We start from the raw sequence: 18,761 nt of genomic DNA, 5'->3' as shown, positions 1-18,761 counted from the left end.
AGAAAAAGATAAAGAAAGGGATAGACGGCAGGAAAAAAGGCAGTTACAGAGCGGTCAGTCTGATCATGAATAAAATTAGTCTGGCAACAAAACAAAGCCAATTGAACTGAATTGGAGTGAATGCGGGAAGACAAACCCGGGATTCTCTTCCAGTAGCCAGTAATTTCACTTAGCTCCGCTTCGATGTTAACGATGTAAATAAACGAGCCAATGGGAAAGAAGATCACGGCTGTCCCTTCTAGCCAGCATTAGCTGACCGCTAAGCTAAACTCAACCTAACCACCTCAGGGTTTCCTCTTATCACCTGATTCCTTTGTGCTTCACCTCTTTGGAACATCATAGAGAGAGAGAGAGAGAGAGAGAGAGAGAGAGAGAGAGAGAGAGAGAGAGAGAGAGAGAAGTGTGAATTTGTCAGATTGGAAAGCTTAACGAGTGCGGTTAAACACCCGGAGCCTTTACAAAGCGTATTAATGAGTCTCACGATCAATGAATGGCTGTAGTGATGAATCGATTCTCAGTCAGATTAATTGACAGGATGAGTGCTTAACTAGGCTCTCCAGGGAGAGAAGAGTCAGAGGATCAGATATGACCTCTGAATAACAGATAAAACCACTAATTCTTTTAGAGAAGGACAAGAAACGAAACCCAACACACACACACACACACACACTTCAGACCGTAGCCTATCATGTTACTTTTATAAAGGTTAAAAACGAAGGCTTGTATATTTACAATTCACATTTGGCATTTCAAAACTTTTTGCTTTCAATGCAAAGTTTCAAGGTTTAATAGCATCCACCTTTTACTTACCGCTAAAATCACTTCAGATGAAGAGTAAACACTCCTGTTTTTTCCGTGTTTTTTTTGTTTTTTTGTTTTTTTAATCAAAACAACTTCCCATCTCAATGAGAACGGGGAATGAGATTGTCCATTAGCTAATGCTGTACAGCTAATGAGAGAAAGGTCAATGCAAAGTCACTCGAAAAACTCAAAATGCTGCAAATGCCACTTAACCAATCAATTTAATTAGTGAATAAAACAAACAAATAAATAAATAAACAAAATAAATCAAGCGATACATGGTTTTTTTTTTAGGAAGATGAGAGGATAAACAGCTGTAAATTTCAGGCTGGTAAGAGGCTGTAAGTGGTCTGCTGTGGGCTGCTGTCCATTAGCACACTGGTATAAGTGAGCTTTGACTCTCGATGCCCACTCATCTATCACTATCCTCTCTAATGATTCTCCTTCACAAGCAACCCTAAAGATTCAAGCTAACAACCCCTTCGATGATTCTTCTTCACCACCGTAGCAGTCCTATCTTATCATCAACCCTAAGGACACCCTCTGATGATCCTTCCTCACAATCCTTTTTAGAATCCCTTCCTGTTGATCTTCCATCACCATTCACAAAACGATCCTCCATCATCCACCTACCCTAAAGAGCTGCCCCAACAATCCTCCCTGATAATAATCCTTCACTTTCAACGCTAATCGTTTTCCCTTCACCATCCTTCTTTACCATCCTCTTTAGTCAAGTGTGTCCATATGCCAGTTTTGTTATGGCATGCTGCGTGCACTGTCTTTCTGCTCTCTGCTGGTCAGCATTTCTTTCATGTTACGGAGAATTAAGTGTCTTTCTTTTTTTTGCCATTGCATATAAATGTGGCAGAGCTCTCCACTGAAATTCTTAAGACCCACACCATCCATCCTGATAATACAGTATTAGCACAAATCCTAAAAAAAAAATCATACCTAACAAGCCGCAAGCCGTAATATTTTCCCTCCATCATCTCTTATTAAAGATCCTCCCTCATCACCCACGCAATACTCCTTTAGCATCAACCATAAAGATTCTCCCTTACCACCCAAATAATTCTTCTTTACCATGTACAGTATTATGAAGATCTCCCCTCCACACCCACACAATCTTCTTTTACCATCTACCCTAAAGACCCTCCCCACTAACCAAACAATGCTCCTTTACAATCTACCATAAAGATCCTCTCTTGCAACTGAAACAATCCTCCCTCAACAACCGAACAATCCTTCTACATCATCTACCCTAAAGACCCTTATTCCCTACACAAACAATCCTCCTTTATCATACATATATATACCATAGATTCTCCAGAACTACCCAAAATGATGCCCGTTTTCACTTCTTAGAACCTTTTAATTATCAATCCCTATCTTAATGATGCTCTTTCACTGTTATCTAAATAATCTTCCTTTATGAACTTCCCTTGCCTACTTACTGAAGAACCTCCAGCACTATCCACCCAAATGGTCCTCCAAATATTGTCTGTTGCTCCTTCACTTACTCAGGGACAATCCACCATATTGACCCCCTATACCCTCACTCACTCTCTCACTCACTCATTTTCTACGGCTTATCCGAACTACCTCGGGTCACGGGGAGCCTGTGCCTATCTCAGGCGTCATCGGGCATCAAGGCAGGACCCTGGACGGCGTGCCAACCCATCACAGGTCACACACACTCTCATTCACTCACGAAATCACACACTATGGACAACTTTCCAGAGATGCCAATCAACCTACCATGCATTTCTTTGGACCGGGGGAGGAAACCGGAGTACCCGGAGGAAACCCCCGATGCACGGGGAGAACATGCAAACTCCACACACACAAGGCGGAGGCGGGAATCGAACCCCCAACCCTGGAGCTGTGAGGCGAACGTGCTAACCACTAAGCCGCCGTGCCCCCCACGCCCTATACCATTAACCTCAAATATCCTCCCTTACATTTCACCCTGAGGAACTTCTCTCACCACCCTCCCTAAGCCCTTTCGTTTGGATTTTCCTTCACCATCTCCCACAAGCATCCACCTTTACGACTAAAAGAATTTTCTGTCACCATCTATCCTAAAGATCCTTTTTGATCTTCTTTCAAAAAAAAAAAAAAAAACACATTCTTCCTGGTGATCTCTTGCTTCCTCACTTACTGTATGATTCTCCATGTCAACCCACTCTAATGGTCCTCCTTTAGCCTAAATATCCTCCCCTTTAGTATCTTCCTTCACTACCCCTCACCCTAGTGATTCTCCTTCACTATTAACCCAAAAGATCATCATTGCAATCTTTTCTGAGGTTATTATCTTACCATCATTTGTAACGATTGACCTTCACCATCAACTCTTAAGATCCTCCCCAAAAATTATGGCTCACAGTCCACTTTTACAACCTTTATCATCCACCCTAAAGACCGTCATGTACAATTCTCCAGAATGATCCTCCTATACCATTCTCCCCAACAATTATCCCTATTCACTTTTCTTCACTGTCCTTTCTCAAACTCTCTTTAAGACCTTTCCTAAGTATAATTCTACCTCATAATAGCTCTTAGGCATCCTCCTTTACTGTCCTCCCACTTCTCTTGTCATCACCTTCCCTCATTATCCTCCATTGACATTCTCTTTCCAAACATTACTTATTTAGGACCTTTCCTAACAGTCCTCTCTTCATCATACTCCCTCCAAGTTCCAAACTCTTTCCTCATTGCCAACAGAATTCCCTAACCATACTCCCTTTACAACTCAATATCCTCCACGGACAACCTTCCCAACAATCCAACCAGAGCCTCATGATTATCCCTCAGCATGCTATTACTGTACATGCGGCTTCCTTTATGCTACTCCTTAACATTTATTCTCACCTTATCCTACCTCACAACCCTGCCTCAGAGTACTCCTTCATTTTCCCTGACAGTCCTCCGCCTCCCTTTTCACGACCCCTTTTCCATGTCCTGCATCATAAAATGTTTAAAATTGAAACAAATCATTGTTTTGGCTTTTAAGAACTCCTTTTATGAAAGGCTTCTGTTGTTAAAACACGTTGCATGTCTTCATGAGCACGGTTCTCGATGTGATATGTTTTATAGCTTTCAATGCTTTTAGCCAATAAAAACACTGTTTTAGACTTAGACACACATATGAAAAATGGTAGAATTTAAGGAATTCGAGAACTGTTGAAATAAAAACAGATCCAGTGAAAGGCCTCAGACTTTTCGACTTGCCTGCACTCAATCACTGAACTGTGGATACTTTTAGCAGATGCTCAGCAAGTACAAAGAAATCCCTTCAATCTGTTCTGATTTCTTCCATCTGATGGGGCCCAAAATTGCTAAAACCCAGATTTGTCTAACAGCTGTTCTGTCCTGAATCCCTCTTTTTCGATCGTCTCTTGCTTTTCTCCCAAGACGGACCAATGTGCTCTTGGTTACGATCTCAGTACGCTGATAAACAAGGTGGCACGAACGTCATCCGAGATAATTCAGCAAGAGAATATTAGCCGCTGCTCTGCTCCCATTATTCCGATTATTTGTATTCATTCGAACGTAGACTTATTCTGTTGTGCTTGTGCTTTGGATTTTGTTGGCTTCTTGGCAGCAAGCTTCAATCTGCACAGCTTGTTGTATTTAAAAGCTAGGTCGATGCTTTTAAGTCAAAGCTTCATTCAAGATCGCAAAATGCTTAGAAGATCTTCAGTAGTGATGGCCAGTTCGTGAACGAATCGTTCTTTTGAACCGGTTCTTTTTAGTGAACTGGATGAACCAGTTCACCAAATCGGACTGATTCGTTCTGAACAGAGTCAGCGCTGATCCACAAGTTACTAAAGTTACTCACTTTCGGTCATGCCTGACAGCCCCTCCGACTCTAAATAAACTAATATCCCGGAGTATATGTGACTCCTGTACACTGAACTGAGACATGTTGTGCTGAGAGAACTGTGAGCTTGAACTGCTGATACTGTGCATGCTTGAATCACTGAACTGATACAGCGAATCATCAGTACAGAACTGAGAACTGTTTCTTTCGGACGCGTCCGAGACCCGATGAGCTGTTGTTACTGCGCATGCTTGAGTCACTGAACCGATACAGCGAATCATCAGTACACTGAACTGAGAACTGTTTCTTTCGGACGCGTCCGACATACTGAGAACCGATCAGCTGTTGTTATTGCGCATGCGTAAATCGCTGAACTGATACAGTAACAAATGTAAATGGTTATGATTTAACGTCTTATCAACGTATGAGTGTTTAACTCAGTTGCATTAGTTTTTGAAACAACTGATGGAGCGAAAGAAACATTTCAAAATTATGATTTTTTTTTGTAAGTTTTTGTAAGTTGATGAAGATTAGTTTATTAACTTTATATCTTTAAGACACGTAAAACACCCACGTTTGCACATCAATGCCTGTACTGGGTGTTTTAGTTGCAAAACTTAAATGTAAGAAACGTATTCAACTAAAGTTATGGATACAAAGAACTTTTCAAATGTGTTAAATTGATTGTATTAATATCTGCCGGCAGCGGCGGGATGAAGGAATTTACATCATTACGTCAGGATGTAAAAGAACTGGTGAACTGGATTATTGAACTGGTTCATTAAAACGAACTGTCCGAAAGAACCGGTTCGCGGAAAAGAACCGAACTTCCCATCATTAATCTTCAGGCAGAACGCGTTTGGAGGAGGTCAGAAATATATATCATAGTGCCATGTTATGTACAGAGTTCAAAACAAAACCTCCAAGTCATCTTTGACTTTGACAATAAGGTGAAAATGCTTTCTTAGGTTTTGTCAGAAGATTAGCGCTTTGAACCGACAGACGATTTGAAATATTTGATCCATGTGAAGGAAATTACAATAATCAAGAAAAAAAAAAGCACGGATAACAATCTCCAGATCTTTGAATGACATGATGGTATAGTTTCTGCATTATTATTAGCTGGGGAAATGGCAGTTGTACCGCTTGACAAATTGTACATCAGAATAGAATATTATGCTATTTCCTGTCTATAAAATGACGATTTTTTTTGCACTGGATTCTCTCTTCTGTGCTGTCTCGTATTTATAGTTGTAATCTTGTGCTGTCGCTTTAAGAGCACTCGGTATCCTAAGAAACATTTCTAACATGTATAAGTGCATCAAGAACAGAAGAAACGTGTAAAAGTAAAGTTCAGAAGATGCAACATGCCGCTGCAAGATGTGTTCATTCCAAGTGTCCTGTGTATTTATTGTTAGCCAGTGTTGTATATTGTTTCTTGCACGTCACAGTTTGTAGTCCTGTGTACAATTCGGCTGTCTGGTTACGGCTTGCGTCAACATTTGTAAAACGTTCATGGAGAAAATTGCCTTGAAATGCATGTTGTTTAACCAAAACTGCTCAGTTTGCACAATAATGCTTCAACAGCCAGAATGATTCTTCTTCCTCGTGCTATTCTGTCTGTTTAAAGCTCTAAAGCAATGAATCAGTTTAAAAATCCAGCGTGAAATGTCTCGATTTGCAACGATAAAACTATACGCACTCTCAGCATACAAGCTGCTGTATAAAGATCCACACAAACAAGCACACACGAGCCTGTAGCTCACTCAGCATGATACAGACACAGGTTTGTTCCTACCTGCTCCTGATGACAGCATGGTGTCTAGAAACGAGAAGAGAGAAAAGCGGTAAAGGTTAGAGGAAAGAAAAACAAATGTTAAAGGATGCTGACATTAATGCAGACTCTTCTCATACAAATAAATAAAATAAAAATAAATGCTGAGGGGAAAAAAAAAAGCATTATTCATAAAGCAACACACACACACACACACACACACACACACACACACACACACCCATACCCCTTGTGCTTCTTCTGCTTATTATTGTCAAAAATATTTCAAAAATCCAGTTTACTAAAGAACTCACTCACTCATTTTCTACTGCATATCCGAACTACCTCGGGTCACGGGGAGCCTGTGCCTATCTCAGGCGTCATCAGGCATCAAGGCAGGATACACCCTGGACGGAGTGCCAACCCATCGCAGGGCACACACACACTACGGACAATTTTCCAGAGATGCCAATCAACCTACCATGCATGTCTTTGGACCGGGGGAGGAAACCGGAGTACCCGGAGGAAACCCCCGAGGTACAGGGAGAACATGCAAACTCCACACACACAAGGCGGAGGCGGGAATCGAACCCCCAACCCCGGAGGTGTGAGGCGAACGTGCTAACCACTAAGCCACCGTGACCCACTAAAGAACTCATACAGTGTGTGTATATATATATATATATAATTAAACAATTACGTACAATCTTATTGTATGTTATTGTATTAAATATAAAATGCTTTATATCAAAATATCAAATGTAGGTGACTGTTGAATTTTTTTTTTTTTTTATTCTTAATTTAGTCCAATTGATTTGCATGATTTATACACACACACACACACACACACACACACACACACACACACACACACATATATATATATTTTCATTACCTTATAGATTTAGTAACAATTTAATATATAAACAAAGATTTCACATGATGTCCTTAGTAAATCTTACAGAACTTCCTTCTAAATGATCTCCTCCTGACCCTTAAATTCTCCTCAAAAATGTGATACCTTATTTTCTTAACAACTCTGAAAGAAACCCAAGGCATAACAACCTAAATTCTGAGTTTGCCAGGTGTCAGAAAGCGTGACATAGAATTTGAAGCCTTGAAGTTGTTTAAGTTGAAATAAAACGGCAGGAGACGTGACTCGATGGTTAAAAACTCTTTTCATCGCATTAATCTGTTTCTAAATGATAATTCTTTATGGCAAGGTGAAAACGGCGCTGACACGAGCCAAAAACTTTTCACAAACAAGGAATGACAGAGCTGGATAAAGTGTAAGAGAGAGAAAAATAGATAGATAGATAGAGCGAGAGAGAGAGAGAGAGAGAGAGAGAGAGAGTGTGTGTAAATACAGTAAATCTGGATTATTGTTGCTGTAAACCCTTTTTACAAGGACACTGTTTGTATACTCCCCCTGGCTTCATCCTTATTTAATAACTCATCCAGATAGGATAAAATCATATATTACACGCCGTCTCCTCATTGCTTGGACATCCTCGAGCAATTTTACGCTGGCTCAAAGCCCAAAACAAGAAGTCACGAAGAAGTGAGCGAGAGAAAGAGAGCGAGAGGGAATAGAGCGAACGCTAGCGATTCAATGCCAGATCACGTCTTCAACCTGCCCGTATTTCCCACAGTGTCTCCGTAACCGAGATTTCACCAAAATAGACACCGTTTTGTAATCAAATGATGGAGATGAACCTCCGAAGACATTTTTTTTGTAATGGATTAAACGTGAGCGCATGCCGGATGACCTTTCGACCCGCATGGCAAGCGCTTCTTGGTCTGTGTTTGTATTGAAATCCCGACAGACCTCAGATCCACAATAGTGAAGAATTGAATACACCCACACTAACATGCATGTAATCCAGTGAGAGATCGATTTCTGTGTAAGTGTGTGTATTTGAATGTATTTATTACAGCTAAAATAATCAGGCAATCAAATAGTGGGTCGCTTTAGTCACCATTGGATGCTCACTCACTCTCACTCATCTTTTACTGCTTATCCGAACTACCTCGGGTCACGGGGAGCCTGTACCTATCTCAGGCGTCATCGGGCATCAAGGCAGGATACACCCTGGACGGAGTGCCAACCCACACACAAACACTCTCATTCACTCACACACTCCAGACAATTTTCCAGAGATGCCAATCAACCTACCATGCATGTCTTTGGACCAGGGGAGGAAACTGGAGTACCCGGAGGAAACCCCCGAGGCACAGGGAAAACATGCAAACTCCACACACACAAGGCGGAGGCGGGAATCGAACCCCCAACCCTGGAGGTCTGAGGCGAACGTGCTAACCACTAAGCCACCGTGTATAAACTGAAATAAAAAAAATGTAAGTCACTCTGGATACGAGTGTCTGCTAAATGCTGTAAATGTATATAAAGAACCGCAAAAAAAGAGAAAAAAAATGTAGTTTTTCCTTATATAACATACAAAAGTCAGAAAATATTTCACCAAAATCTTGTAAAAAAAAACGTTTAGATATATTTCTGTTCTCCATAGCTACTTATGTTCCAGTAAATTCCTCATACAATGAGTGTCATGTTTTGATCAAGTGGTTGGATAGCAAATGTCAAAGACATCAGAAACAAACATAAGGATGATCATTTCCATTTGTGATCTTCTACCAGCTGTCAAAATGTTCCTGATGCTCCTGAACACCAAAAATCTTTAATATGATATTCTTTCTTTTCACTTTTTTTTTTTTGCTTGTGTGTGAACCAGAATGAAACTTTGCTTTGTCTGTTCTTTACGTAGGAATCATATAAAACATCTCAATTTCGCTCATGATCTCTGGCTTTCACGCAGGTTTTTATAATGAACAGACAGAACTAACTAAACAGACTAAACGTATACAGAATGTAGAATAACAGCGTCGAGAAAAACGGAAACAGAAACAAATGAGCAAATAGAATAGAAATGATATGGAATTAAAAAGCAGAACAAACAGAGCGGAATAAACAGGAGAAATCTACTGGAATGGAAATAATGGAATGGAATAGAATAGAATAGTATAGATTATGATAATTGATGAGGAAAACTAATTAAAAAAAATAGAAGAGAATAGAATAAATTAGAAAAAAAATTAGTGCAACAATCCTAATACAGCAAATAGAGTAAAATGAATAGAATAAGAGTCAAAGAGAATAAAACATATATAGAAAAGACAAGAAAAATGGAAGAGAAGCAATACAACAGATCTACCAGCTCCAGTTGGACTCTGTGATACTTGTATATTTATAATCACACCATCCAGTGTCACCCATATGAGGATGAGGTCCCCCTTTGAGTCTGGTTCCTCTCAAGGTTTCTTCCTTTACCATCTAAGGGAGTTTTTCCTTACCAATGCTGCCTGAGTCACCTCACACTTGCTCATTGGGGATAAATACATATACATACATACACACTGTGAACTATATATATCTTGAATTTTTATTATATTAATTCTTTATATCTCTCCTTATGTTTATCTTCGGCTCTATGTTTATGTTCTGTAAAGCTGCTTTGAGACAAATGTCCATTGTAAAAAGCGCTATACAAATAAACTTGAATTGAATTGAATTGAACATAAGACAAACCGAATATAGCAAATAGAACATGAGAACGGTTATATGGCATGGAATAGAGCAAAGAGAATAGAATAGAATAGAATAGAATAGAGTGATGTGTGGTGTTTGGCTGCAGTTTGCTGGGAATTAAGTAACATGAGACCTTTCTTTGATTCTTTAAGTTAATTAAAAAAAACAGAGCAAACACATCATTTATCTCTCACAGAGAGAAAGAGAGAGAGAGAGAGAGAGAGAGAGAGAGAGAGAGAGACGTGATGAAGTGATACACTAATACATTGTTTACTGCAGAAGTTTCTTAAGTGAACTTTATTGATTAGAAAAGACAGATATACGATAGGCACTTAATTAAACACCAACTGAAAAGTAACTAATATCATAAAGTAACTTAATATACAGTAGCTCTACAGCAGAGAGAGGGGGAGAGAGAGAGAGAGAGAGAGAGAGAGAGAGAGAGAGAGAGAGAGAGAGAGAGGGAAAGGGAGGGAGAAATTAATAAAGACATAGAAAGAAAAAGAGCAACAGAGAAACACAAAAGGAGAGAGCTGCAGCTGGGGAAGGAAATACAGAGAGAGAGAGAGAGAGAGAGAGAGAGAGAGAGAGAGAGAGAGAGAGAGAGAGAGAGAGAGGAAAAAATAAAGGGACGGCCAAGAGGAGAGAGAAAGAGACAAAGATCTCTATAAAGCTAGTTACTTGATCTGCATCTTTTGAACATAATCAATTATTGTGTGTGTATGTGTGTGTATGTGTGTGTGTATGTGTGTGTGTGTCCAGGCGACCATGATGTAATCAAAACGACATAGCCAGCGACTTACACATAGCCAGATGTGTCCTGGCAAGAATACAATAGTAGGGGCTCGGATCTCACCCACACACACACACACACACACACACACACACAGTTCCAATGTTCTTCATGCAGAGGAATACTGTATACTGTGTGTGTGTGTGTGTGTGTGTGTGTGTGTGTGTGTGTGTGTGTGTGTGTGTGTGTGTGTGTGTGTTGGTGTGTGTGGGTGAAAAAATCAGACTTATAGCAACTTACATTAAATACTGTATTCTGTAAATATTCTGTATTCTGTAAATTTAGTTATCACATACATTCAGCAGCTATAAAACAATCTTAGCCTTGCCAACTTTTTTACTTTTTCATATTGTAATTACATAGAAGAAAAAAAAAAACACTTTTATTTTTATTTAGGTTTGCTTATTTAGCTAGCTGACTAGCTGGAGTAACTCCTACTCCTATGCTACAGTACCTTTTGTAAATACCAAGTGAAAAATAATATTTTCTTTAACGGATTGACGTGGGACTGGAAGTAAAAAGGCTTAACTTAATTCAAATATAGAAATGCATATAGTGAGCTCGGTAAAATATTGGAATAAAAACAACTCTCGATAATTCTCTCAGACTCACAGAGCCAACTGCGAGGGTGCGAGTGTGTATTCTCACTGCGGGAGAGGAGCCTAGTCTATTTCAAGCGCAGTGCGAATGTGTGTTTTTATCATCATTATGCGCATGATGGCCAAATGTGATGGAAAAAGGAGCGAGAGATGGAAAATGGTAATTACACATTCTCTCAGCAGTGGATGATGGAGATACACAGCATGAAGAAAAGAGTTTGGTTTTCACTCTTCAACCAAATTCATTTAGACTCAAAGTTGTGACAGCATTAAAGCAAGTTTTAATTAATTAATTAATTAATTTATTTACTTATTTTTTTGCTTTTACGCTCAGATAGAGCCGTGAGATGTTGAAATCGTGAAAAGAAATCTCGAGAATGCAGTTTGTTAGTTTGGAGGTTTGTTGGGAATCTCAGTGTCAGTAGTGGAGCAGTCAGTCACGGCTTCCAAAACTTCGGTATGGTAACTTTATCCAAAAAATTAGCCTAGATGAGAATTACAGATAGCGAAAAAAGCTAAGAGAAACAGTCTGAGTACACTGTGTACTTGATTATAAAATACCTTAAAATAGATCCTCCAGCAGAAAGTTTGATTAAGCTCACCCACTCCAGCAAACAAATGGCCAATTCCACACAGTTCTACGAATATTCTTGCCAAATTCCACCTAGTCCTCAGAAAATTTGACCAAACTTACTATGGGAGCAGAAGCGATTGATCAATCCTACCCATTCCCTCAGGAAATTTGAGCAATCATACCCACTCTTGTGATCAATCCTCCCAACTTCCACAGAAACCTTCAACTGACTCACTACAGCAGACACTGTACAGCTGACAAATTTCTCACTCCCATAGACACTCCTGACGAGCCCTCCACACTTGCATATACCCTTGAACAACCCCTTACAATCTGTCAGATACTTTTGACAATTTCTACACACAACCCCTCACACAGTGTCAGACACACTTGACCAACCATGCTCTCATGCAGATATTCTATAAACCTTCACTCCTGCAGACAAACTTGACCAAGCCCCCCACCTCTATTTACACACTTGACCAACTCCCACAAATACCAGACACTCCTGACCAACTTCTCCAATCATTCAGACACTCGTGACGCCCTCCAGTCCTGCAGATGCCCTTGATCAACCCTTTACCCTTGGAAATACACTTGACCAGCTCTTGACCAACCCCTCCACTCCCCCAGACACTCTTGACCAACAACTACACCCCTGCAGACACTCTTGAGCAACCCCTTCACGCATGCAGACTCTCTTGACCAACACCTCCACTCATGCATACACTCCTGACCAACCCCTTCACTCATGCAATCTCTCTTGACCAACATCTCCACTCATGCAGACTCTCTTGACCAACACCATCACTCATGCAGATATGCCTGACCAACCCCTTCACACCTGCAGAGACTCCTGACCAACCCCTTCACACCTGCAGAGACTTCTGACCACCTGCAGAGACTCCTGACCAACCCCTTCACACCTGCAGAGACTCCTGACCACCTGCAGAGACTCCTGACCAACCCCTTCACACCTACAGGGACTCCTGACCAACCCCTTCTCACCTGCAGAGACCCTTGACCAACCCCTTCACACCTGCAGAGACTCCTGACCAACCCCTTCACACCTGCAGGGACTCCTGACCAACCCCTTCACACCTGCAGAGACTCCTGACCAACCCCTTCACACCTGCAGAGACTCCTGACCAACCCCTTCACACCTGCAGAGACTCCTGACCAACCCCTTCACACCTGCAGTGACTCCTGACCAACCCCTTCACACCTGCAGAGACTCCTGACCAGGTTTCACACCTGCAGACATTCTTGACTAATCTCACTTGCTCCAGCAGCAAATTTAACCAATCTTGCCTGCTTCTCCAGTAAGTTTGACAAATCCTTACTATTTCCAGGAGCAAATTTGACCAATGCTGCACAATCAGAACATTTTCTTTGTTTCAGCTTACAATGTATTTGATTTTTAACATATTTAACGAATTTTTAAACAAATTACTAATTTAAGCCACAGTGGCTTTGACTTGAATAAAGCATTTCTTAAGTACATCTCATCTCCATCTCCCACCTCAAACAAATGAATAAATGCAGTAAACACTTCAACAGAAGAAAATTCTCCTGTTTTAAGCAACATAGCCTTTTTTCTACGTCTGGCAAGTTTTAAAACTGATGCCTATAAGGAAAAATACTGAATGTCTGCCCTAAATTGCAGCAGGAGCCTGACCTGTGTTAGGTGCCGAAAAGCAATCTGTGTTTCACACTTTATTTTTGTGGTTCTAGGAAATAAGGTGCCAAATGATATAAGCAAAACAAATTAGCCAGCCTTATTTAGAGTTACTGTACCTTGTTAGCCAACTTTTCATGGTAAATCTTAGAGAATAGAAGGTAAACACTGGCAGACATAGCTATCTGAGTGTGCCTGTATTTTAATCCCTGCAGTGGATTGTATGAATTTTGGAAAACCCCAACTTAAAAGACTGTCTGCACTTCTGTCTTGTTTATCCAAACGCCTACAGCTTCCCTACAAGATGCAAGATTTTACCAAGATCTCCTCACTGCTGACCTACATTTCTCTGTGAATGATGCTATCACAAGCAGCACTTTTCACAATAATTACACTGTGCCATTACGCACAAAGCCGATGACATTCTGTGGCAGTGGGAGCTCAATTCAATTTAATTAGCGGAACATTTTTAACACTGTCACAACGCAGCTTTATGGAAATCTGGTTCTTGAGCTAGATCTCTAATGAACAATCCAGAGGCATGAGTGGTGAGGACAAAACTCCCATACATGACATGAAAAAGAAGCCTTAAAAGAAACTGTAATTACTTGTTCATATCCTGATATAGTGATTGGAATTAAAATCACAGCAATTCAAAAAATGAATTTTAATACTGAGATGTTCAACTCGGTGCTTGGATTGGATTGTGGCACGTGTTAGCGCTGTATAAACCTCTAGGATGCATGTGGTTCAACTAAGGTTCTTCAGATAGTTAAGTATCCTGTATTTAGATCGCTCAATAACATTTCTACAAGATTTCTAATTGGACCCGTAGCTAAGGTTTACTTCAAGGAATTCTATATGCTCAATAAGGTTCTAGATGGAGCTTTTTTCTAAGGGTGCTTTGTGTTTAGCATCATTGAACCCTGGTGTCTTCCCCTTCAGTGTGGTTCTTTAGGCAGGTAAGAACACTTCATTTGTATTCAGGTCTGAACCAAAACAATCAGTCCCAAGAGCGTCTGAGTGAAGTGGTCTCTGTCCACTTCCAAGTGAACCGTAAAACGACTCGATTGCATTGAGAAAGTGATTTGACACTGAATTGGCCCAAGTACAGGAAGTGAACTAAACATGTCTTATGTTTTGGGTAGCAGCATTTTTTTTGTGGACGTGAGCTGCTAAACTGAGTGGCGAGACCCAAACTGAGCCAAAGTACAAATCTGCAGAAATGCCATCTGTTCTGGAGATTTGAGCAAGCAAAAACTGAAAATAAATGCTGAATGAGAAACATTTTACTAGTTATTTATATTATCCAATCCTTTTTACTGAGCATCGGCTTAGGGTTTTCTGTGCTCCGCTGATTTCTACGTGCATTCGTTAAAGCTTTGTTCACACAATTTTTAAGTCACTGTATTTCCGGCGGGGGGCACGGTGGCTTAGTGGTTAGCATGTTCGCCTCATACCTCCAGGGTTGGGGGTTCGATTCCCGCCTTTGCCTTGTGTGTGTGGAGTTTGCATGTTCTCCCCGTGCCTCGGGGGTTTCCTCCGGGTACTCCGGTTTCCTCCCCCGGTCCAAAGACATGCATGGTAGGTTGATTGGCATTTCTGGAAAATTGTCCGTAGTGTGTGATTGGGTGAGTGAATGAGAGTGTGTGTGTGTCCTGCGATGGGTTGGCACTCCGTCCAGGGTGTATCCTGCCTTGATGCCCGATGAAGCCTGAGAGGCTCCTCGTGACCCGAGGTAGTTCGGATAAGCGGTAGAAAATGAATGAATGAATGAATGTATTTCCGACCAATAATTGAGTGTTACACAAGGATATTTTCAACCCTATGTCTAATTGTTACACATTGCAGCACAGTGAAATCTATTCTTCACATAGTCCCACTTGTTAGGAAGTTAGGGTCAGTGTACAGTGTCAGCCATGATAACAAAGCACCCCTGGAACAAAGAGGATAAGGGCAGCTTGGTAGTGCTGGGGGTTCACTTGGTAAGTAAACCAAAGCCTTTACCCACTAAGCCACTACTACTCTACTGCCCTGTAGTGTAACAACAAACTAAATCAAATCGCAAATGTCGCTAATTTTATACTGACTCAGACTCTAAAATGTCTGAAGGTGCTGTACAGCCTTAAAGCATAAACTAATCATAATGTAATGGAAGAATTAATGCATGTATAATGACCACCTGAATTACATGTTAGTTTGTTAGTTAACCTATTAATGAACACTCAAACACCAGCTGTTTACAGTAGTACTGGATTACTTTAATAATTAACATTGATCCGACTTATTAAATATAGAAAGAAAATTAATAAATAAATTCTTTAATTATATTCCATCCATTGGTACTGGTACATGCTCTGGGTGTCTCGGGCCCGGGGCTCTGCTCCTTCACCCACAAGGAAGAAATTAATACTCTACAATTGATCATTTAGTAGATATTATCTATTAAAATTTAAAACCCGTCTCCTATAAGATTATTTTTCAGGGTTTTTGTCTTCGATATATCATGTTTGATTTAGTTTAGCCTGACATCGTAAGTAATACATTACATGTACTTAAGGTTCATGCATTCACTCATGATGTATAGCTCTTCATTAGTTCATGTTAAAGTAAGTATCCATTCAGGGATTAGTGCAGGTTTATTCATGTAGTCTTAGAGTAACATGTTACCTGGTAACTGTATTCAGGACACATTATTAGTTATGGCTATTTGAGGGTGAAAAGTGATACAGAATGTAGGACTGGGTTAGGGTTAATGTTGGTACCAGAGTCTTTAGTAGAAAAATACTCCTAATACATATAGACATATAGATATACAGCATGGATAAAAATGTAGATGTAGCAAGTCTGAACACAAGACTGGAAACACTTCAGCAGTCATGAAGTCATCCTCTTATTGGTTGGATTGTAGATTTCCAGAAAATTGTGTGCCATGGTCCTGCTGTTAACAAAGACGTCATGATGCTGTACTTCCACATGAAATGAGGGATCAGAGGATCAGATGAACATTGGATTTACAAATTAACAAGTTATGTTTGCTATATAGGGGGGGGGCACGGTGGCTTAGTGGTTAGCACGTTCGCCTCAAACCTCCAGGGTTGGGGGTTCGATTCCTGCCTCTGCCTTGTGTGTGTGGAGTTTGCATGTTCTCCCTGTGCCTCGGGGGTTTCCTCTGGGTACTCCGGTTTCCTCCCCCGGTCCAAAGACATGCATGGTAGGTTGATTGGCATCTCTGGAAAATTGTCCGTAGTGTGTGATTGCGTGAGTGAATGAGTGTGTGTGTGCTCTGCGATGGTTTGGCACTCCGTCCAGGGTGTATCCTGCCTTGATGCCCGATGATGCCTGAGATAGGCACAGGCTCCCCGTGACCCGAGGTAGTTCGGATAAGCGGTAGAAAATAAGTGAGTGAGTGTTTGCAATATAGACAATTCTCTTAAATGAACAATCTATGGATTTCTTTGTAGAGACATCGACTCTGAAGGCTGAACAAAACATACAGCAAGTGTCGTGGTAGCTCAGTGGTTAAGGTGTTGGACTACTAATCGGAAGGTCATGAGTTCAAATCCCAGGGCCACCTAGCTGTCACTCCTGGGCTCCTGAGCAAGGCCCTTAACCCTCAATTGTTTAGCTGTATAAATGAGATAAATGTAATTTGCTCTGGATAAGAGCCTCTGCCAAATGCCGTAAATGTAAATTTAAATGAGTGGTTGCTTTACATGTCAGTCAGATGCCCTCTTGGGTGGGCCTTGACCAAAAAAATGGTGTTATGGAGTCCACACCTTCAGTCATCAGTCTGGCTACCAAGGCTATTAGCAAAACATGATAGACAATCGGTTTAACTATGCAAAAATGTGCAACAAATTCCACCTGAATATCTTCCAACGCACAATGATGAATGTGCTAAGCACAGCTGGAAAGAGCATTACTTCATTTACACTCCTTTTTTTTAATTAAATGATTTATTATGAAAATGACAGATGGTATTTTCTTCAGCTTCCTGATCCGTACAGCTACATGTTAGCTCCCTCGCTGAGAGCTCACACTGAGACATGTACAGTTTTTTTTTTGGCCAAAAGGCTGCTTAGCTTTCTTTACATAACACACGAGTGAGAATGGCATCAAATAAATACTCAGCAAGTTGCCATTCTGATGTTTGACCCACAGTATAGTGTATGACTTGTACTTTAATTTTGGTTTTAATACACACTGTTGAAACATATTATAGCATTGCTGAATTCTCAATCGTTTTCGGTAGATGCTTGGATAGAAGTGTAGCTACAAATCCCAAAAATGCATATACATGAAGACATTCATTCTATATTATCGTTTTTATCATCACACTCAAATGGTGATGTTTCCTGTGAGGAGATTTTATTAAACGTGTACAGAAGGCGTCTCTGGTGTAAGAGCTCTGCAACAGAGAAGATGTTTTCTGAATAGGGGAGGGAACGATGTTAACGTTAGGAACTTTTGCAACTATTCCTTGATAGACCACCAGAGGGGGTGTTGGCAGGTATTTTTCACTCATTTAAGGTAATGTGTTTTCCCACGGGGGCACAGTGGCTTAGTGGTTAGCACGTTTGCCTCACACCTCCAGGGTTGGGGGTTCGATACCCTTGTGTGTGTGGAGTTTGCATTGGGGGTTTCTCCGGGTACTCCGGTTTCCTCCCCCGGTCCAAAGGCATGCATGGTAGGTTGATTGGCATCTCTGGAAAATTGTGTGATTGCGTGAGTGAATGTGAGTGTGTGTGTGCCCTGCGATGGGTTGGCACTCCGGCCAGGGTGTATCCTGCCTTGATGCCTGAGATGTACCCGAGACCCGAGGTAGTTCGGATAAGCGGTAGAAAATGAGTGAGTGAGTGAGTGTTTTCCCACCTGTGTATTGTTATCCCAAATGTGTTCCTCTATTTATACCTGCCCTGTTGTATTAGTTCCTGTTCGTCATTGTTGCATGTCACGCTTCGTAACTGCGTATTATTTGACACGGTTGCTTGATGTAAAGTCAGATACATGAGCGACATCTAAAATTCAAACTCTATCCAGGTTCCTGCTGTGGATGTAAACTCACCCAGTTTCCCATAATCCTCTAGAGCAGAAGCCACTGAGATCAGGGTT

General features: G+C 40.8%; 1 protein-coding gene across 1 annotated transcript in view; it reads right to left on the bottom strand.

Moving 5' to 3' along the window:
- Positions 1-18,761, bottom strand: part of LOC132862310 (cadherin-4-like) — a 318,252-nt gene that overhangs the window by 162,465 nt on the left and 137,026 nt on the right. Inside the window, exon 3 of the mRNA XM_060894272.1 lies at positions 6,423-6,446. Coding sequence (XP_060750255.1) covers positions 6,423-6,446 — 24 coding nt within the window. The remainder of the gene's footprint in view (positions 1-6,422; positions 6,447-18,761) is intronic.

The sequence above is a fragment of the Tachysurus vachellii genome, chromosome 19 (genome assembly GCF_030014155.1).
Source record: "Tachysurus vachellii isolate PV-2020 chromosome 19, HZAU_Pvac_v1, whole genome shotgun sequence".
In the NCBI taxonomy this organism is placed as follows: domain Eukaryota; kingdom Metazoa; phylum Chordata; class Actinopteri; order Siluriformes; family Bagridae; genus Tachysurus; species Tachysurus vachellii.
This window is presented reverse-complemented; position numbering and strand designations above follow the sequence as displayed.